Below are 22,482 nucleotides of genomic sequence, written 5' to 3'. Positions count from 1 at the left end.
CGGCCAATCCGCGTTCGCGAGCGTGCCGGGTGTCTGTGAAGTAGGGCGGGCGGGGGAGCCCGTCCTTTGGCGGAGCCGACTGGAGGCCGCGCGGGCGGCGGCGTGATCCGCTCTCGACGGGAGGGTAGCCGAGAAAGGCAATAAAGGGTGTGTATGAGAGAGAGAGAGAAGCTTCGGCGCCCCCCTTCTTCCTCCCCCCCCCCAGCCTCGTGGTGGGCCCACCCACTCACCCTTCCCCTCGCCCGCCCCGCAGTATGGCTGCTGTGGGAGGTGGGCGCAGCTGGGCCGGGGCCTGAAGGCGGTTGGCGGGGGGCGGGGTAGGTGGGCGCGCGAGGTAGTCCGCGAGGGGCTTTCGAGGCCTGGCTGCTGGAAGGGGCCGGGCAGCAGTTCCATTGCAAGGGTATTGCGGAGGGTGGGGGGCGGATACACCAAAGTGTGTGGGGGGGCGTCTTTGTGAGATTGGTGTTGTGGGCTATTATTATTATTATTATTATTATTACTACTACTACTACTATTACTATTACTTGCGAAGTCCAAATGTGCTGGGAAGGGTTGTCAACTTAATCAAGACGCATCAGCGCCCATGGCACTTCCTTGTGTTGTGTGTGTATTATTACCTGGGTTTAGACAAGTGTGGGAGGTGTCAGACAAGAAGCCTTACGCACGTCCCCCCTACTCGGAAATAGGCCCCACTGTTCTCACTAGGGCTTGCTGGCAGGTAAGTGTTTGTGTGTGTGTGTGTAGGTTAGCAGCCCCAGTTAGTTAGGCAGGTTTTTAATTCATTTAAGCATTTGTGAATTGGATAAGTGGCCCTTGTGTTTTGGGGTGGGTGTGGGTGGGGTCTGACTCGCCACAGGTGCCATCTTGGAAGAGGCGTCGCTTCCTGTTGTGTAGGAAGGAGGGCTGGGGGTGCTGGGGTGAGGTAAAAGGATAATAATTAGAAGGAGCCTCTTCAAACATCTCTTATCTCTGGCGCGCACATGCCAGTGTCTGTGAGCAGCAGGGTCTGGATTTGGAGGATGTATAGCTGAAATGCATAGGACTTTGTCAGTATGCAGCATTTCTGTGTCATGAATGTACAGTGGTACCTCAGGTTACATATGCTTCAGGTTACAGACTCCGCTAACCCAGAAATAGTGCTTCAGGTTAAGAACTTTGCTTCAGGATGAGAACAGAAATTGTGCTATGGCGGCAGCGGGAGGCCCCATTAGCTAAAGTGGTACCTCAGGTTAAGAACAGTTTCAGGTTAAGAACGGACCTCTGGAACGAATTAAGTACTTAACCAGAGGTACCACTGTACATGTAAATTAAGTGGCTTGAAGATATGTTTCCTCGGTAGGGTCCTGGGGTATGTGGAAACAGGGAGGACCTGGATGAGGCAATTGGTGAGTGCACTAGATATCATTAAATGACTAGACACTTACCTGAGGCAGTAGATGAATTCACTATCAAATGCAAAATTGTTCCGTTATTGTCAAGAATCTACAAAATGCAGTTGCCATAGTTGCTTGGCAAGCATTATCAACCCCAACCCCCAACTATATCATGAAGATTGGCTGTGATTTCAAGCTGCACTTTCTGGACACGTAGAACACCTTCCAAACTGTCTCCATTGTAGAATGGCTTTCCAAGAACAGGCAATTGTAGACTCATGCTAAAGTTCTGTCCCACTTTTTGAAGAAAAAGGCTCCCAAAAGGTCAACAACAACGTTATTACTTGTACCACGCCCATCAGGCTGAATTTCCTCAGCCACATGTGGTATTCAAGCAATACAATATAGCATACAAATTGACACCAGCCATCTCCTTAAAATATTGAATGAAAAATCTGCAAGGCAGAGAGATATTCCCAAAAACCAGCCCTGACCCACAAATGCTGGAAGAGATCAGGAATAAACTCTTCAGAGGCCGATGGGGCAAAACTTCAAAGACTGAAAGTTTGTGTGAGTGGTTGACATAAAACTTGGGCAGGATAAGTAGTTACTGTGCAAGAGATGGGTGAAGTATCATGTAAGAATTCTCAGACCTTATAGTGGAAGCAGAAGTATCCAGATTAAGAGTGTTTTGATAGTAGAATGGGATTTGTAATATGTTTAAATACCCAATCTTCCCCTCTGGGAATTCTGCTTGCTTTGTTGCTTTAACAAAAGGTTGCTTAATTGTTACTTTTCTTGGCACTCCTTGCAAGATTTTTATGCTTGGTCGTCTTTTTTCGTTATGTACTAATGGTTGTGGCATAGATTGTAAAGATAATTAGATTAAATGCAATTTATTTCAGTTTTTTTAGATCTTATCACAGAGGTAAAATGCATAATAGGTCTTTCAGGGCTTTTATTTTATTTTTGTCAGTTGGTTACAAACATTAGCCTATTTCCAATCCATACAAAGTTTTGCTCTAGCCAGCATTGAGTGGTGATAAATCATAAGCAGGTTTACTTCCCCAGTACAGAATTGTTTCTCATAGTACAGAAGTGGCATATGATTAAAGCTTTAATTATGAACCAAAACTGCAAATCACTTATTACAGCGGTACCTCAGGTTACGAACTTAATTCGTTCCGGGGGTCCGTTCTTAACCCGAAACCATTCTTAAACTGAGGTGTGTTTTCGCTAATGGGGCCTCCCGCTGCTGCCGTCGTGTGATTTCCGTTCTCATCCTAGGGCAAAGTTTGTAACCCGAGGTACTACTTCCGGGTTAGCAGAGTTTGTAACCCAAGGTGTTTGTAACCTGAGGTACCACTGTACAGTGGTACCTCGGGTTACGTATACTTCAGGTTACATACGCTTCAGGTTACAGACTTCGCTAACACAGAAATATTACTTCGGGTTAAGAACTTTGCTTCCGGATGAGAACAGAAATCGTGCTCCGGCGGCAGCAGAAGGCCCCATTAGCTAAAGTGGTGCTTCAGGTTAAGAACAGTTTCAGGTTAAGAACAGACCTCCGGAACGAATTAAGTACTTAACCCGAGGTACCACTGTACTCTTAATGGGTTGGATACTTGTATCTAAGCATTTGGAAACTCTACCAATACACAGAGAGCTCTGACTTGGAGCTAAAGATGAAAGAGGAGTAAGATAAGAAAACCCAACTCTTGCTTCCAACCTTATAATCAGGCTATCTGTTTTCAATAAATATGAGGAAGACAAGCAAACATAATGCCTGGGGAGGTCTTATTATGGCCTGTTGGGGTTTAAAAAATGTATTACTTCTGCTGCACTTAATACAAATTCCTGATTTTGGGGATTACAAACTGATACCATTACATCAATCCCCTTGCCCTAGTATTAGTTGCCTCAGTAGCAACATCTTATCCCTGTCCCCAACCCCCCTTTAAAAAAAATTAGCAGTGCAGGAGCTAGGAACATGGTGTCTTTGGCTTTGACAGAAATGCTTAGTTTGCCATGATGAAGGAATTAGTACTTCTTTGAAGTTTAAGAAAAGTCAAGGCCAAGGTTCTTGTTTCAGCATTCAACTTTTAACAGTGGCTGTTCAGATACTACTGGGAAGTCCAGGGACAGAGCATGAATACAACAGAGTGCAAGGTTTATGGAGATTAAGCAACTGGCCGCATCCCCCATGAAAATTGATTATTTTCGAGAAAAGGCCCCTAAGCATCAGTTGAGTTCCAGCTGCTGCCAATCAGTAGACAATACTAAGCTAGGTGGACCATTGTTTTGACTTTGTATAAGGCATCTTCCTTTGTTTATCAGTCAGGTGTTTAATTCCGCTGATCTACTTTGTTAGTTACAATGTCTAATTCTGCTCATCTGCTTTGTTAGTTACAATTTCTAAGTTCTTCCGCTTATGAAGAAAAAGTTTTTTTTTATGAAAATAGGAAAATATATTCATGATTTGGGCATTGTAAACAGCAAATGAATGAATGGTAGGGCACAGATAAATAGTGAAGTGAATACATCCAGTAGATCTACATTGTTGTAGAGTCTCATAATGTTCTCATTCCCAAGTATATATTGTACAAGCTTCATTTTAGCTGAAGGCATGAGAGGGGGTGAGATTCTTGTTTGACTGCTTTGTGTAAAGTGATTAATAATTATGGAGTGATTTTTAAAAATTGTTTAGAGCTGTAGTTCTTAACCTTTTCAGACCTGGGACCCACCTTTAGCCCAGACATGCATTTGGGGACCTTTTCTATATTAAATTTGTACTGTGGTAGCTCTAATTTTGCACCCACCTTAGGTCAGATGAATGTTACTGGATCCTGTTTCACCAGTAGGGCTGGGTGATAATCTTGTTTTCAACATCACAATATATCACCAGCTAAATTTCATGATATCTCCTGCCAACCTAACAGTTCGGAAGCACGCCAGTGCAAGTAGATAAATAGGAACTGCTGTGGCGGGAAGGTAAACGGCATTTCCGTGCGCTCTGGTTTCCATCATGGTGTCCCCTTGCACCAGAAGCGGTTTCATGCTGGCCACATGACCCGGAAAGCTATCTGTGGACAAACGCCAGCTCCCTCGGCCTGAAAGCGAGATGAGCGCCGCAACCCCATAGTCTCCTTTGACTGGACTTAACTATCCAGGGGTCCTTTACCTTTTCACCTATATCACAATATATGCAGTGGTGGAGGGTCTTGTCGCTGCAGTGGCAGAGGGTCTCGCCATACCTCACTGCATCGGCGGAGGGTGTATCCTGCTTACCCGCAGCAGCAGCGGGCTTTGCTGTGCCTTCCCGTGGCAGCAGAGGGTCCCGCTGTACCTCCTCGCAGCGGGTGCGCCGCACTTCCCTGCAGCAGCTAAGGGCCTTCACGAGGCTCCCTGGATGGTGGAGGGACTTAAAATGTAAGGAAGTAGTAGATTTAATAAAAATATTAAATAAACTTCTATATATTATATTTTCAACTAATTTATGAGTAGTTTAAGTGAATTACTAGTCAAGTTTACTAGTTTGTTTCCTCACTCAGAGGTCTGAGTGGAATCTGCATGCATGTCTCACTGAGTTCAACTAAACTTTTACTTTCCTGGGAGTAAACCCCATTGAATTCAGTAGGGCTTGCTTGTAGGTAGACACACATTTGCTTTCACTGGTTACTGGAAAATACCCTCCTCATCACTCTCACACAGTACCCAACCTCCCATTTCATCATAAGGCAGCCCGCTAAATCTTCTTCCCTCCATTCCCCCCCAGAAGGCCCCCCAAAAAGCCCCCATCCCACCAATTCTCCCTTTTTATCAAAGGGAGGGAGGGCAAGCAAGCAAAAATAGTCTCCTTTACATTCAAAAAAGCACCCTTCTTAATATGGAGGAAAGCTATATAGGGGGAACCAACAACATAAACACCTCCAGAAAATAAAAATAAAAACTCTTCCTCTTATTTTCACTGGTGAGGAAAGAAAGAAGTGCTTTCCAGTTCTTTGGTTACTTTGCCTCTTTGATTGTCTAGCTGTGGAATTGTTTGCAGGCTCTGCATGATTAGCTGAGCTCTAAGTGGAAAGATACTGGTGAAGCTGAAAGAGTTTGCTGGTTTGTGTGAGGAATTATTGTCATTTTTTATTGGTTAGGAGGGTGAGGGAGAGAACAAAAAATGCTGGAGACAGTGCCTGCAAATTATCTGCAAAGTATGGTTCAGTTGAGCAACCCGTGGGAAGCCGTTAACTCTTCAGCTTTTGTTCAATGGTATATTGCCTTGTTGAAACACTTACAATGATGTTATTTCAATACAATTCAACATATTGTGATTTATTGCATAGCCCTGTTCACCAGCTGAAGATTACTGGTTCATAGTATCTGAATATATGGGAAGAATGGACCCTGGTTTCATTCAATCTAAATCTGAACCCTAAGAACTCTGGTGTTCTGTGGGGACAGGATGAAGAAAATGTTTGAAGCGTTCCTCTCTGAAATTTTTGTGGATGGTTAAAATTGTAGCTTTCAAAACAAAAATGAGATTTCATTATTATAGAGCACCTTTAATTTTTAATTTTTTTTGCATGGTGTAGTATCTTCTTAACGCCTGTAACATCGTTCTGTAATAATGGAAGCTTAGCCCTCTTAATTAATCCTATTGTTAGATGCTGATGTGAGACAACTCTGGCATGTCTTTAAAAAGTTGTAGAAAATTCATCCAGCCCACTCTTCTCTGTTGAGAAAGTGTCACTATGTCCAATATCTAAAACAGCTTTCAATTCCAGTTGGTGTGCTTACTGGAAGTCTGTGAGTGTTTCAGTTTTAGATACACTGGGATAAGTACAAAACCAATTGAACCCTCTTAAGTTCATCAGGACCAACTGTTGGGTTGCTGCTGGACCTGAGGTGGGTTGCAAAAGTCACACTGCTACCATGCAAATATGATTTTAAAAAATTAAGAAAGGATTGCCCAAATTTAAGAAGAAATGAAAGTCCACAATGGTTTCAGTTCTTTCAGTACAGGAATTTAATTTTAGAAAATTCACAGAATAGTACTTTGAAGAAACCCTTTGCCAACCTTTGAGTTGCTGCTAAATCAGTGAAGTGCTGATGGGTTAAGAAGCTGGCGTGTTATTAAATTTACCAGAGTTTGCTTTAAAACAAGATCTGTGGTTTAAATGTGGCACTAAGCTGGGATCACTGAAAAGTGAAACTCTTCCAAAAGTTGCAGTTCTTGTTGTATCAGGGATGTGAGTGGGTGGGAGTGTGCAAGGCTGATGCTTTGCTTGGGCTTGTTCATGCTCATCCATGTGATGTTAAACCATGGTTTAATGTGTACTGAATCTCTTGCTTAAGAGATGTATAGAATTCTATCACAAGGTAGAATGAAAAAAGAAATCTGTAAGGCCTAATATGTGTTGTAGCTTGTGTGAAGTCTTGGGAAGACATCTTAATAATCTGCTCCTGTCTCCTTCAAGGTGTAAGAACTAGTGTTCACAACGTATAAAATACGACTCGTTTCTTGATCCATGAAAACATGCAAGAAGATTGTGAGCCTTCTCTTTTTACTCTGTGCTAAGTTTTATTTGTTTCAATGTTTTACCAGAACCGAGCAAGTTCTCACAAATATTGAATGGAACTCCTGTTTCAAGCACAGCCAGCGTTGGGATGGATCCCTCCCATGCTTGTAGCATTCTCCAGCAGCTCAAAGCAATGTATGATGAAAGACAGCTGACAGATATTGTGGTGGAAGTAGATCATGGGAAAACTTTTTCTTGTCATCGGAATGTTCTTGCTGCAATCAGTCCTTACTTCAGGTACATTTTGAGAGCAATGCATTGTGTTAATGTTCCATGCATTATATTTTAGCTGTTGCATTCAATATTAATGTGCAGACATTCGTTTAAGGTTTAGGAATAATGGCAGTAGAAGTTTGTGCATTACAGACTTCTGGATTGATTAATCATGTTTCCATATCAATATGAAATGTGATTTATTCATTTTCACCAAACTTATTCTCCAGGCAGATGTTCTGCTAACCAGTTGAATAAATGAGGTAGACTGTGGTATTATAAATGTATGAAGTATTGCTAATTTGCAAGAGTGCTTTACAGCCTTGGACATTCGGCCTTGTGTTATGCTCAGAGTGAGGCCGCTATTAATATTAATATTATTACCGTATTTTTCGCTCTATAACACGCACCAGACCATAACACGCACATAGTTTTTAGAGGAGGAAAACAAGAAAAAAATATTCTAAACGAAATAGTGGATATATGATTTTTGTGGTTCATGCTGTGGCCACAGACATGTGATCTGACAGTGAGTTTGGAGTAGCCCAATGCAAAAATCCTGAGGATCCATTCGGATCCATGCTTTGTAACCACGGAGGAGGGAAGGAAGGGGAACCATGGATCCTCTGCTCACGACTGCAGCAGATCCCCCCGCCACCCGCAGGCATTCGCTCCATAACACGCACAGACATTTCCCCTTACTTTCTAGGAGGAAAAAAGTGAGTGTTATGGTGCAAAAAATACGGTAATTGAATTTATATACTGCCCTATATCCGGAGGTCTAGTTTTGCCACTGGGGAAATGTATAGTGATCACAACTTAAATGTTAAATCTGATAGGTATGGAACGGGCAAAAAAGAGGTGGTATTCAGTACTTGTGTTGGGTTATTTAGTGTTGACTATGTAACGAATACATTGAAAAGAAAAATAAATCATTGACAGTTTTGGCTTAAAAGTAATGAGTTTCTCAGGCAGTTATAATTGGTTGCTGGTGTAATGTGATTTCAGATAGGTTGCAACAGTGAACATAGCCTTATTATTTATTTATTTATTTTAATTTTATATCTTGCCCTTCTTCCCAAAGGCGAACAAATACACTATTTTAAAAGATATTGCACATGGTTAGAAGAATGGAACTATATTTGCTTGCATTCCAGCAAACTTTGCATGCCACTGTGTTATGCTGAAGAATGGAAAGACAGTTGCCTGGTTGACAGAAATCATGCCTAGGCTTTGTTTATGGTGCTAAGTTGTTAGGTCATAGCACATGAAATAATGAGGCTTCTGACTGAACAGCAACAAACATAAACGAAGAGAAATATGCCAAGGGCTGCTTTCCACTAGGGAAAATAGGGTCTCCTCCTTTGTCCACGAAGCTGTTCTACCACTGTAAAAGTCTGGAGAAGGTATATCCGTGTAAAAAACCAAAACAGACCTAAGATCTCTGGCCAGTTTCAGGTTCTGCACCAGTGCTACCACATTTCTCTCTATCCCTTCATGGGTTTGTCACTGAGTGACACTGCAGACAAACAGGAATGCATTATTTCTGTCCAGTCTGAAATTGCTGATGAAGGAAAGGAGATGAAATGAGGCAACTGAGTAAATGGGGGACCATGTAAGTAAAGTACAAACTATAGAACTCTCCCATTGCACCCTAGTTCCTACTTGTTACTTGCACCATTGGCTTTTTGTGCCTGGGAAAGTGTGTCTATCCTATACCAATTTTGATTCGAGAGCTTCCCTTTCCCCCCTTCTTCTTTTTGATCCCTAATAAAGAGGTATGTAGCTGGAAGCCTCTTTTCTGTTTCTTCCCCCTTTTGCCCATTATGTTGAAACAGACTAAGTAACAGTTTCAAAATAAGATGACTTTAGGCAATTTCAAGAAAGCTGAATTATGCCTGCTAGCTCCTCCTACAAGAATGTTTGTTACACAGAAAATCAGTTCAGTCCATTTTTACCTCCTTACACTTCCTAGCTCAAGGAAGTTGTGGGTATTCTCAGTGAAAGAAAAATGGCAAAGCTGGTTGCTGCCAAGCCCTGTGAGTATTTTATATTGCATCAAAACTAATCCAACTTGGAACAGTAGAAACTGCTTGTACGCTTAAGAACTTTATTAACGTAATTGTTTAAATCAGAGGTGGGAGGCTCTTTTTCTGTAGGGTCATTCACTGTGCTGAACCTAGGCTTGGCAGTGTGGGTGTGGCTGCTTGTCTATGATAGGCAGTTACTCTGGTCATGTATGTAGTTGTGGTCTGCTAATGCAGCTTCACAAAGTTGCATTGCTGCAATATGCAACTATAGCAGAACATTTAATTCATTACCACAGGAGTCAGACTATTTAGCATGAACTGCTGGGAACAGCCACGTAGGTGGTATATAATACATAGCTATTCACTGCAGTGGTTGCAAAAGAAACCTTGCTTGCCTTGTGTTGCAATCCCTGCCCTGAGCAATGGCATGCGTATTTGTATACCATCAGTGGATGGTGGTTCAATAAAAGTCAGAAGTCTGTTCAGTTGTCTGAGTATATTGTTTGAGCCAGCAATCTAAGATTAGAAATGTGACTGGTATTCTACAAAAACCAAACTGATTAGGTAATTGTTAATACAAAGATTAGCTTACTGTTGGCATGTTAACAGTAGTTCCTTATAAATAACTCTGCATATTTTTGTTTTGTAGATCAATGTTCACTAGTGGCCTTACTGAGAGTACCCAGAAAGAAGTTCGGATTGTTGGTGTTGAAGCAGAGTCCATGCATTTAGTACTGAACTATGCATATACCTCCAGAGTAACACTGACAGAGGCCAATGTCCAAGCTTTGTTCACTGCAGCTAGTATCTTCCAGATCCCTTCTATCCAGGACCAGTGTGCTAAATACATGATCAGTCATTTGGATCCTCAGAACTCCATTGGAGTGTTTATCTTTGCTGATCATTATGGGCATCAGGAACTGAAAGTGAGCTCACAAGATTACATTCGTAAAAAGTTCCTGAGTGTCACCAAAGAACAAGAGTTTCTCCAACTGAGGAAGGACCAACTCATAAGCATCCTGGACAGCAATGATTTAAACGTTGACAAGGAAGAGCATGTCTATGAAAGCATTATAAGATGGTTTGAACATGAACCCAACAAAAGAGAAGTCCACTTGCCGGAAATTTTTGCCAAATGCATCCGCATGCCCCTGTTGGATGAAGCATTCGTAGAGAAAATTCCTCCCATGTTTGCACAGGCTATAGCCCAAAACTGTGTACAGAAAGGAGAAAGTAGTGCCAATGGCTATACCCAACGGCTTGGAATGACCGCTTCAGAAATGATCATCTGCTTTGATGCTGCCCACAAACACTCAGGAAAGAAGCAAACAGTGCCTTGTTTAGATTCCGTCACAGGGAGAGTGTTCAAACTATGCAAACCACCCAATGATTTGCGGGAAGTGGGGATTCTTGTGTCTCCCGACAATGACATTTACATTGCTGGAGGGTACAGACCAAGCAGCAGTGAGGTCTCCATAGACCACAGGGCAGAAAGTGACTTCTGGATGTATGATCATTCAGGCAATAGATGGATCCCTAAGACTCCACTGCTTCGTGCCAGAATAGGCTGCAAACTGGTTCATTGCTGTGGTAAATTGTATGCAATAGGTGGTCGGGTGTATGAAGGAGATGGGCGCAACTCCCTGAAATCTGTGGAGTGTTATGATGGCCGAGAGAACTGCTGGACAGCTGTCTGTCCAATGCCTGTAGCAATGGAGTTTCATAATGCTGTGGAATATAAAGACAATATCTATGTTTTACAGGGTAAGATGCTTTGTGTCCCTGTGGTATATGTGTGGGAGCATCTACAAGTGGAACGTTTCACAGAAAAGTTCTCATTCAGGCCTTTACTTCTGAATAACTTTGAGGGTTATAGCTTGTAGAAAGGAAAGTTTCTACTTATGTCCACCTAAACTGTAGGCAAAGGGAAGATAATTACTTGGTGACCTATGTATTGCCTGCTTTTTTATCTTGGGTAATACTAGATAATACTAGTTTGTATCCATTGCTTAGCATTGGTTTGACACATACCGTCAGTAGTTATTACTGAGCAGCATTATTGACTGGGCCATAGCTCAGGGGTTGAGTATATGGCTTGCATGTGGAAAGTCCTAGATTTAGTTCCTAACAATACTAGTGAAAAGGACTTTGGGTAGCAAGGCTGGCAAAGACATGTCACTGTGTGAGGACCTGGGAAGTTACTGTCATTCAGAAAAGACTAGTCTGATTAGGTATAAGCACTGACGTGGGGTGGAACATTTGCCAAAATGGACAATTTGTCAGAATTCTCTAGTGCTTAATTTTTCCTTGGAAAATATTCCATTTCATAAGTTCATTAGTAACAGTGATCAGATGCCAGTTGCAAATAAAATACAGTCATACCTCGGCTCTCGAACACCTTGGGAGTCGAACCATAAGTGAGTGTTCCGGTTTTCGAATGTTCTTTCAAAAGCTGAACGTCCAATGGGGCTTCCTGCAGCCAATCGGAAGCTGCGCTTTGGAAGTTGAACGGACTTCCGGAACAGATTCTGTTCGACTTCCGAGGTACAACTGTATTATACAAGTGTGGGAGTACAAAGTTGTTGGCTTTCTTTGTTAAATGCAAGTAAAACACACTAAATTAGATCACTCTCTAGGGCCTCAGAAAATTATCAGTGCGTATTATCTTGTGCAATTTAGCCTAATTTGCATTGAGATTTTTTCCCCCAGAAACCTTGCATCACTGGATATAAGGAAATTCTGGATCTTCTATGCAGCACTTGACTCTGAATATGATTCTGTGATTTCTGCTCCCACTCCTAAGTATTCTTCTTTCTAATCTGTGCCACATTTTTCTAAGTTCATATGCACATTCATAAATAAGGGGAGCTAGCAATAATTAGTTATGGATGGGAAGGAATAAACTAGTCATCCTCTTTGCTTGCCTACCTTCTATCCATCCATCCGATCCTCCTTATGCATATATACCCCATGCTGCCCCTACCAACAGAGCGACCTTCCTCAAGTCACCAAACCCTTGGCTTAAATAGAATTGCTCTGTTTCAAATCACTTGGTAAGCTGCCTCTATAGAAATGGCTTTTAGAGTAGCCTTGTGATGGATATTGAAGCAAACCTAGTTAATCCAGGAAATCCCTGGATTTGGTAGGAGTGTTCTGGAGATTCATGGAGACCTATAATATAACAAGATGAGAGTGTGTGTGGAAATGGGATGGTGAAAATGGCTGAAATTAATAGTAGGATAACATGCATCTGACATTTTTATGGGATTTGATGCTCCTTTCTAAATGGATCCACACTTGGCATCAGCAGCCCCCCCCTTTTCCCCCTAGCTTTATTGTGCTGCTTCAAAGAGAGACAATAGCAGGGCAGGCAAAAAAAGGTCAGGTAGATGTAACATAGCTTCCTTTCTGTCTTGGAGGATTCATAGCACATAACATTTTAAGTCTTTATTACTGATAAAATCTGGTTCAGTCCCACCTCTTCTGTACTCTAACATTATGCAAAGTGTTTGTAGTGAGGTGGTTCCTGTAGTGAGGTGGAAAGGGTTGAAAAAGAAGCAGAATTCCTGGAAAATTGTGTTTTCCTGTTACAATGGGGCTGCTGCCTGGGACTAGGCAAAAGACATTTAGACTAATACTTCTCATTCTTCCTTGACCTGTAGTATAATAATAATAATAATAATAATAATAATAATAATAATAATAATTTATTTATTTATACCCCGCCCATCCAGCTGGGTTTCCCCAGCCACTCTGGGCGGCTCCCAACAGATAAAAACAGACTAAAACATCAAATATTAAAAACTTCCCTAAACAGGGCTGCCTTCATACTTGGTCAAGGGTGGGGCACCAGTGGCCCTCTGGATGTTAGTTTAGCACTCCCATCATATCTGTCCATGGGCCATGATGAAAGTTAAGAGTGCAGACAACCTCCAGCTGAAGGTTTCCCATCTTTCATTTTTTAAAACTGGTTTTTAATTTCAAATAATAAAACATATCCATACAAGGAAAACAGAGCTTAGCGGTTGTACAGAAAAGAAAGAAATATACCAGCCGATGGTTGCAGTTTTAGACGTTCTGAGAAAGGCAGTAATATGAAAGTGTCTATATGAGGTTCCATGAGTAGATGGAGGGTGAAAACCAAGTTCAATTGTCTTAACAAAGTTAACAAAAGGCTACCATGTTGTGTGGAAGGTGTGAGTCTCAGATCAATATTCCTTTTGTGAAATGGTTAATTTATCCATATGCATGATTCCCCATACTTGTGAAATTGAGGCTTCAAAAAGATTTGCATTTAAAGTAATTAGCTGCATTTAATAAATGGAGGATGAGGTCTTTATTGGTTATGTTCTTAATCTAGGGGGTAAAATTAAGAAAGCTAATTTTGGGTCTGGTTGCAGTGTTTGTTACAACATCTGATTAATTGTTTGAAGAGCAAAAGGGAATAATTTTGGGGCAAAAACCACCACGTGTACTAGAGAGCAGGGTAAATTGCATTCTTGCCAGCAAAGGTTGATGTGTTAAGATTTTGTTGTCGTTTAGTTGTGTCTGACTCTTCGTGACCCCACAGACCAGAGCACGCCAGGCACTTCTGTCTTCCACTGCCTCCCGCAGTTTGGTCAAACTCATGTTGGTAGCTTTGAGAACACTATCCAACCATCTTGTCCTCTGTCATCCCCTTCTCCTTGTGCCTACAATCTTTCCCAACATCAGGGTCCTTTCCAGGGAGTTTTCTCATGAGGTGGCCAAAGTATTGGAGTCCATATAATCTGTCTGGGCACATGTACCAGAGCCAGTGTGGTGTAGTGGTTAAGAGCAGTAGACTCGTAATCTGGGGAACCGGGTTCGTGTCTCCGCTCCTCCACATGCAGCTGCTGGGTGACCTTGGGCCAGTCACACTTCTTTGAAGTCTCTCAGCCCCACTCACCTCACAGAGTGTTTGTTGTGGGGGAGGAAGGGAAAGGAGAATGTTAGCCGCTTTGAGACTCCTTAAAGGGAGTGAAAGGCGGGATATCAAATCCAAACTCCATGTGCTTTTCTCGAGTTCTAATTGAGATGGAGCCAAATGGTAGCTTAGTCCAAATTTGTTCCCAGAGTTTTTGCTCTAAGTCTCAAAAATCTCTTTCCCATTTTAGTCTTCATGAAGTAAGAAGAAGGGTAGTCAATTGTGTGAGGATTTTATATAGTTGGAAGTTGATTCCCCTTCCCAGAGGGTTGGTTGAGTTGAGTAGTTGCTCAAAACTACTTAAGCTGTGTAATGCTTGAATCCTTATATTTGGCTGATTTAGAAAATTTATAATGTGTATCTCCAACCAGCCACCTGGTATATCTCCCAATATAAAATTTATTTCTGGAGCTATAAAGGGCTTTTGATAAATGTGGAAGATTCTGAGTTTATATAATCCCACTGTTTCCCACTTTTCAAATGAGCCTGATTTGGCTGCTGTGCACAAGGAAGAATGTTGAGTTCTTGGGACTGAAGGAAATCAAAAGGTAAATGTTTCAGTCTCCCATATGGTCAAATCTGATTTTAGAAATGGGTTAATAATGTCTTTTGATGTCGTCTTGTTCATTTTCTGATAAGGGAGTGAATGCATAAAGTCTTGACGTATCATCCTTTTTTAACCATGGGACCTGGTCTGAGCCTTGTAAAATCAAAAGAATATTGTGTCAGTAAGGGAGCAAAGTCCTTACCTTTTTAGGTTAGGTATTGCTATACCTCCTCCTTTCTTGACTATAAAGGGTTTTATGAGGTCGTTGAGGTCTCTGGTTTGCATGAATAAAATTTAGTATTTTTTGGCTAATTAATGTGAGAAATGAATTGCTAAGCTCTGAATAAAGAAAGATTGTGCAGTAAGAGCATCATTTTTGCTAAAGAAACTCTACCCGGCTACGAGAATGTAAACTTAGACGATTTTTTGAGCATTATTAATTCTTTTATCAAGGCAGTAAAGTTCAATTTTTCTAGTTTTGATAGATTAGGTATATTGACTTCCAGGTATTTAAAGTAGATATTACAGAGATGCAGGCCAGTTGTTTGTGCCAGTGCATTTGTAGGTTTAGGGGGGGTGTACATATACATAAACGCAGATTTGGTGAAGTTAACAGTGAATCCAGATATCTTGCCATATATAGCAAGTTGGTGCGTAACAGACGGTAAAGAGGCTTCATAATCAGAAAGAAATAATACTTTGGCATTTTTTTCCTATACTGAGCAAATTTCACTTCAAACTCCCCCTCCCTACTGCAAAAAAGGGAGTCAAGAGAGTTTATACCAGAGGATGAGCATTGCTAGGGCCCTGAAACTGTTTTTAAACTTAAACCATTTTAAAATTTGATGTGAACTATTTTCAAGAAAGGAACTGTTTATAGGCGGGTGTTGCATTTAAATGTCCTTCTTGTTCAAAATTCTAAATGTTTTATTGCTGCAGCTCTGCCTGAGAACATGTCAAGTAATGGTTTAGACTCTAGAGGGCCTCTGAGCCTAAGAAAAGTGTCCTTCCTGCTGAATATTCAAACTTATGCAAAAAAGGTGCAGAAAATAAAACCTCTAATCAGACTCTTAAAAACCTACAAGTGAAATAATAATACTATTTAGTCTCTTCTCTGCCTGTGCTCTACTTAAATGCCACACAACTTATCCCCATTAGTAGCTGGGCTTTGCCAGTGGGGGGACCTCATGTTAGCAGGAGTCAAGAAATTAAATGAGATAAAGGGCTCTGTTCAATAGGGAAACATTCAAAGGACATCTACCAATGGTAGGAAACACTTGGAAATGTGGTTTGCAAAACAAATTGGAAAGTTTCTGACAAAGAAAATACAGCTAGATCAGGCATAGGCAAACTCCAGATGTTTGGGACTACAATTCCCATCATCCCTGACCACTGGTCCTATCAGCTAGGGGTGGTGGGAATTGTAGTCCCAAACATCTGGAGGGCCAGAGTTTGCCTATGTCTGAGCTAGATAATCTACATATGTACCGAAAGCTGATTTGCCTGATTTTGATATAAAGAGGTTAGACCTTGCTGGAGAGGTGCTCCAAAATAGAGACTCTGGGTCATTACCTGTTAACCTGGAGTATTTTGAACTTTCCCAGGCAAGTGGGAAAGTAGCTATTATCAGTCTCTGTTAAATCTGCAGTGAAACAGCACAAAGAGACTTATTTCGACACTGATGTTCAAAAGTAGATGTAGAATAGAATAAAAAGTAAAAAGGTTGATGTGAGTGCAAAAGGTTGATGTAAATGCTTTAGAAACCATGGTTTATCTTGTCAAATGTATTAGCTTTACCCAAACTGTTATTGCACTGGTGTTATTGATTGAAATTGTTTTAAACTGTTTTCAATACTGTACTTGTTGCAATCTGTCCTGGGACTTTAAGGTAAAAGGCATGATTATGATGATCATGGAATCATAGAACTGTAGAGTTGGAAGGGACCACGAGGGTCATCTAGTCCAACCTCCTGCAATGCAGGAATCTTTTGCCCAACGTGGGGCTTTAACCCATGACCCTGAGATTAAGAGTCTTATGCTCTACCGACTAAGCTATCCCAAATGATGGTGGTGGTGGTGATATTCCTGTGAGTTTCAGCAAAATGTATGCTGTTCCAGGAGTCACATGTCTGAAAGTGAATTAATGTGGAAATCTTAACTGTTTTCTGCCTACCGGTAATTAAGTTCTACATGGTGAAGTATGGCAGTGCACACCACTCAGATAGGTTTGATATGTACAACTCTCTGTAGTGGACAAAGCTGATAACTGGTTTTAATGAACAGCAGTGTTCATGGAATTCAGTGGTATTTAGGTAGCCCATTTAAGATTGTCACCTAAGTTAATGCAACTCACCTCTTAAATTGGGATAAATGAGTTTTCACCAGCATGTTTAATATATAAGGAAAGCATAACAATTACTATTTTAGTTTAAATTTAACCATTTAACTATTTAAATTCAGGTTCATCCAACGTCCTAGATGGTCAGAAAAGCCTATCTAGGAAATTGGATGGGCTGGTTTTGTTTTTGTTTTATCACTGTATGAAGCAATACTGTGGAACCTGTAGCCCTCCAAATGTGGTTAGATTCCAAACTCTCAACAGGCCTTGGCAGCATGGCAGATAGTTGGGCATGTTGAAGGTTGTGGCCCTCTGTTGTTGGGTTGCATTAGGTGTATATTGGATATCTAACAAAAAAGCAGCATTTCTTGTGGAGTAACCATACACAAGTCCTAGAATAATTGTATTTTAAAAATGCATTAAAAGTTTGAGACTCTTAAGCTAGGGTGACATTGTGATGAGATGTCCTTTGGAAAGCCAGAAAGGGAAATCTCGTATTCTGGACTTTGCCCACTGTCATCTTAGAGCAAACTGTAAGTTCTTATGCTTTGGTCTCTCTTCCTTTCTCCCCCTAGGAGAATTTTTTCTCTGCTATGATCCTCGAAAAGATTACTGGGGTTTCTTAACTCCTATGACTGTGCCTAGGATCCAGGGTTTGGCAGCTGTCTACAACAACTCCATCTACTATATTGCTGGAACCTGTGGAAACCATCAGCGTATGTTTACCGTAGAGGCCTATGACATTGAGTTGAACAAGTGGACTCGAAAGAGGGATTTCCCATGTGACCAGTCCATCAATCCATACATTAAACTCGTCGTCCTCAAAAATAAACTTCATTTGTTTGTCCGAGCTACTCAAGTCACTGTTGAAGAACACGTCTTCAGAACCAGCAGGAAGAATTCTCTTTATCAGTACGATGAAGTTACTGACCAGTGGCAGAAGGTGTATGAAACTCCAGATAAGCTTTGGGATCTTGGACGTCATTTTGAATGTGCTGTTGCTAAATTGTATCCACAGTGTCTTCAGAAAGTTATTTGACTTCTTCTGTCCCCAACCCCCTCCTCCTTTCATTGGTAAAAGGCCTTAGTACTTTGGTATTTAATGGTAGCAGAAAAATCTGTTTTTAAAGAAAAAAACCAATTCAATTCTGTCAGTATTTAATGCGAGCTGAAATGGTTGGTGGTTTGTTTTTTTGGTTTTTTACATGGGGATGGGTGCTCTTTAAAGGTTGCAGTGGGGAGAAGGGAATTAGTAGTTTAGTTTCCTAATGGATGTTTTCCTGCGGTGAAAGGTGTGGGTTACGAAGTGCAATTATCAGCATTTTCTTTGCTAGAGTCATTTGATCATGTTGTTTCAGAGTGACAGTTTGACTAAAAGCAAGAGTAGGTGGATTGGGGTAACGCAGAGAGCAAAATCTAACGTGAATAGCTGAAGTGAAGAGAGCAAGTTTGAAGTGACTTATTTAAAATACGGGTAAAATCTGAGGCAATATCACTAGTTTGCTGTTTTAGATTCAGTGACACTAAATAGACAAGTTCCTGGTCCTTTTACCTCTTCCATATGTATAAAGGTACTGAAATATTTATGTTTATAAATTATGGTAGCTACTGCAGAAATATCAAAATTTGCAGCAGAACATGAGCTACCACCTTGAAAAACGCCTCCTTCAGGTGGCTGCATCACTCCTTTTCTGTGAGTTTTAGCGTGTGTGATTGTCTACTCTTGAACTTCCAGTGGCATCAGAAGAACCATTTTCTGCCAATTAAATGTATAGCTTCAAAAGCAGTTGAACACATTGGTCACTCCATAAAGGGCTTAAACCCAATGGTGCTAGCACATTTTAAATACTTGTAAGTTTGAAATGGGTCAAATGGGACTGCTAATTTACAGCACTCCATTAGTATTAATGTCTCTAGTCTTAAGCATGTATCTTAGTGCTTTGTATATGAGCCTCTATTTTATTTTGACTTTTTCTTGTGAAATTTGTTCTTGCATAGAATAAGGATAGGCAAAGTATTAATGTCTGTTAGTTTGGGGAGAGTTGTTCCAGCTTTTAGAAGGTTAAGCGCTGAATGCACTTTTTTGTCCATCCTCCAGTAAGACTTAACAGTGTAGTTTGTGACATCTCTTGTCATCCATAATAAGTTGAGTTAGGCTGCACTTATTTTCCCACTTACCTGGGAGGTAAACTCCATTGAACATGGAATAACTTAATTCCACGTAAGCATGCATAAGATTGTATTGTGTGAGAGCTGGCTGTTGGGAAAATAATACTGAGCCTTCCTTCAAAAATATGGCATATTAACTCATCACCTTATGTTTCCTTCTGTTGCCGTTTTGGCATGTGCTTGTCTTTGCAGCTGACGAATTCTCATGAAACAATGGTTTCCCCCAGTCAGCTTAATGTAGAAGCAGTTCTGGCTTTGGCCAGTACCGTTGGATCCTTCTAACTGTTGCCTGATTTTAAGCACTCCAGTTACTTGTGGAATAATGTGAAAGTTTGCACTACTGAGCTTTCTTTGTGCTCCAAGGGTAGCCACTTTAGGAAGTCCAGACATAAAAGCTTTTGGAACAGAGTAAGAATCCAGTACACTGGGACAAAGCCCTGGTGTTTTAAACAGCGGTTAAAAATAAACTCCGGCTTAATGTGAACGAGCACTGTGCCATTTCACTTGGTGAGCTCCTGCAGTGCTGCTGGGAAGCAAGTTTTTCATGATGTCTAAACCTAGGCCGGTGGTCGGTTTCTCTCTAAACAAACAATAATTGGAAGCCAACCTTTTGTTACTGGCTTGCTACTCCTGCTTTATTTTGGAGGAAAGAAAACAAGGAGCCTGTGTTCAGTTGTTATAATAACTCCAGGTTGCTTACCAGCAGCACCGTGGAAATGGGGGAAGAATAAAAGAAGCACTGCATTAGTTCCATGTACAAGCATGCTGCTCATTTATGTTAAGCCATAGTTGATATTTTTCTTTTACTGGCTTAATGTCAAGGACAGACCAGGTCTAAGAAGACTTTCTAGCTTTTCATTTGGAGTGACTAAGGATTTGTTAACATCTCTTTAGGATCTAAGCATTAATAGTAGGCCTCTTACTGGTGATACCTTGCCAGGGAGAACAGGTTGAGGAGCATGGTTGCTCAAGAATGAAACATGCCCTGCTTTCATCTTGATTCAATTTAAGTTCCACTTTGAAAGATGGTGACCGGCCTTATACCCAAGGATGATAACTATTTCTGACTTTATAGATACGCATGTCAGTGAAACTGTGGTTTAAAGAGATTACATTTAGAATATTCAGTAAGTATCAACTTGTAATCCCCAACTCGTTTGTGCTAACATGATCCCACTTGAGTTTGTACGTTTTAAATCTTGCACAATACATTGAACACAACTGTGAAACTGAAAGGACAATAAAGCCTCGTTCTGTTACATACCTCATCTTCCAGAGATTCAGCAAGAAGCCTTTTGTCTTTGGGTTTCTTTATGTACCGTGCTCGAGGTACAGTGACCTGAACATAAGAGACAAAATGTGTGCATCTGTCATGATGTGTTTATATTTTTTTCCTCATTGTTGTCTCTCTTAACAGCATTGAGATGTCAGGCTAGTAAACGATATAGGCTGGGTAACTAAAAAACTAATGCTTTTCTTCACTTTTCTTTGCAAAAGTTCATAACTCTAAATTGCCACAATGATGCTTAATCCGTGGAGTAGCAGTGCTGCGTGCAAAATAGTCTGTATGCCTACAGCATCTAAGCTGCACCTTAGTCTCTGTGTAGCCAACTGGAGATGTGAATTGGTGCTGCAGTGTGTCTGAATGGCTCAGCAGTTTCCATTCAGCATGACAAGGCTGTCTTGTGTGCCCATGCTATTAAGAAATAGCGATGGAAAAAGAATGAAGGACAGTGAAATGTTCCCTTGATAGTTGAACATGAACCCAGTGCTTCAAATGGTAAGGTGCAGTCTAATGCCTTAGATGTGAGTTCCAAGTGCTTCTCTAAAAGGCTAAGGCTTCGATGTCTTAAGCATAGTTGCTGTGACTAAATTCTGAAATAAGTCAATGGTGGGGATACTGTTCACACATATCCAGTTGCTTTCACATATTTAACTTTTCTTAATCCTTAGTTGGCTATATTTGCGCTGTTGTAAGCCTCTTAGCTGCAAACTTTCTGAAGCACCCTCCCATAAAAGTTGTTAGTATTTTATTTTTTACAAAGAAGGTGTTACGTGTCTTTCAAAAAAAAAAAAAAGTTCTGTTGAGAATCTTTACAAGACTTGTTGCTGCTTTTTGACAATCTCCTGTATTTATTTAGTAGAAATGTCAATCTTGACTTGAAATTTAAAAAAAAATAGTTTAAGTTAGCAAATGACCCTGTCATGTGATGTATAGAATATGCTGTGGTTAATTCTACAGTAGGTTTGTTCTTAATTTTCATTTTTATCTGCACTAAATACAAAGATCTTTTTTGTCTAACCATTCACACTGGGGGGTTGGGGGGTTGGTCGTAGCGTGTTTGAAAGCTAACTCTTGAATTTTTTGCCATGGGGGTGAAATACACTGAGTCTTATGCATGAATAATTTAAGCAGTTAATATTAACCAAGACATTTTAGTTGTTTACATGCTTCTAAATTATCTAGTGAAAATTGCCAGTATAAAACTTGCTTTTTTAAAAATCTGATTTTAAAACGAACCCTGCACAGCATGAGAACAGACGGCAAAACTGTAATTGTGCTAAACTCTGCAGGGCTATGTTTGATCTATCTGCCCTTTTTATTGTTCTTCTAGCTTAGCTTCTTGAGACATTACTTTTCCATTTTAAATGCTTTTTTTTTTTTTTGAAAACAGGCTGGAAAAACGATTCCAAGTTTTATTCCAAAACTTTTTGATTTGAAGAAACACTCCGCCAAGTGCATTCTCCACTGCTTTGCCTCACAGAAATAAAAGCGGTGCTGTGTGGTGGTAGTGCCTGATGGGCTGCCCCTCTACCCAACTACAGCTGGCTTTGTTGTGTGTGCAGTGCATGTAGTTTGCATAATATCAAAACTCCTTGTGTTCCAAAACCTGTTTAGAATTGACATCAGAAGTTCAGTGCTCAGGTATGTTAGTAAGAAGTACTGTAGTCCTCTGAGGGCAAATGTGTGGATTTTTTAAACATTTTGCCATAATTGCACAATTTTTGCATTTTTACTTAATGTCATGTTAATTTTTCTTATAATAAACCTGTTCAAATATGATCGGTTCCGGTGTTTTGTTTTGTTTTTATTGTTTTGCATGAATATTGTCTTAAGTTCATAGCACATTTCTGGAAGGCTGTGGTCTGGTATTAAAACTGAGCATTCACATGTGGGTGGTACTCAACAAAGTTCTGTTAGCACAGGTATGTCCAAAGTCCATTTTGGGGGCCTAATCCGACCCGCCGGTCGATTTAATCTGGCCCCCGTGGCAGTATATGTCCTGGGGTAAA

General features: G+C 40.8%; 1 protein-coding gene across 4 annotated transcripts; it reads left to right on the top strand.

The window, feature by feature from the left end:
- The first annotated feature begins 12 nt into the window (after positions 1–12).
- KBTBD8 (kelch repeat and BTB domain containing 8) lies at positions 13–22,252 on the top strand. 4 transcript variants are annotated; one of them, XM_053378253.1, is made up of 4 exons: positions 13–147; positions 6,973–7,183; positions 9,839–10,953; positions 17,595–22,252. In XM_053378253.1, exons 2-4 carry the CDS (start codon positions 7,035–7,037, stop codon positions 18,056–18,058), a joined length of 1,728 nt encoding a protein of 575 aa, XP_053234228.1. In that variant the 5' UTR covers positions 13–147; positions 6,973–7,034; the 3' UTR covers positions 18,059–22,252. The 4 variants fall into 4 exon arrangements, with proteins under 4 accessions (XP_053234228.1, XP_053234227.1, XP_053234230.1 ...); XM_053378252.1 differs by lacking the exon at positions 13–147 and adding an exon at positions 221–270; XM_053378255.1 differs by lacking the exon at positions 13–147 and adding an exon at positions 330–400.
- Positions 22,253–22,482: the final 230 nt, after the last annotated feature.

This window comes from Podarcis raffonei, chromosome 2 (genome assembly GCF_027172205.1).
Source record: "Podarcis raffonei isolate rPodRaf1 chromosome 2, rPodRaf1.pri, whole genome shotgun sequence".
Classification (NCBI taxonomy): domain Eukaryota; kingdom Metazoa; phylum Chordata; class Lepidosauria; order Squamata; family Lacertidae; genus Podarcis; species Podarcis raffonei.
The sequence above is the reverse complement of the archived record's forward strand: the minus strand, read 5'-3'. Positions and strand labels throughout refer to the sequence as shown.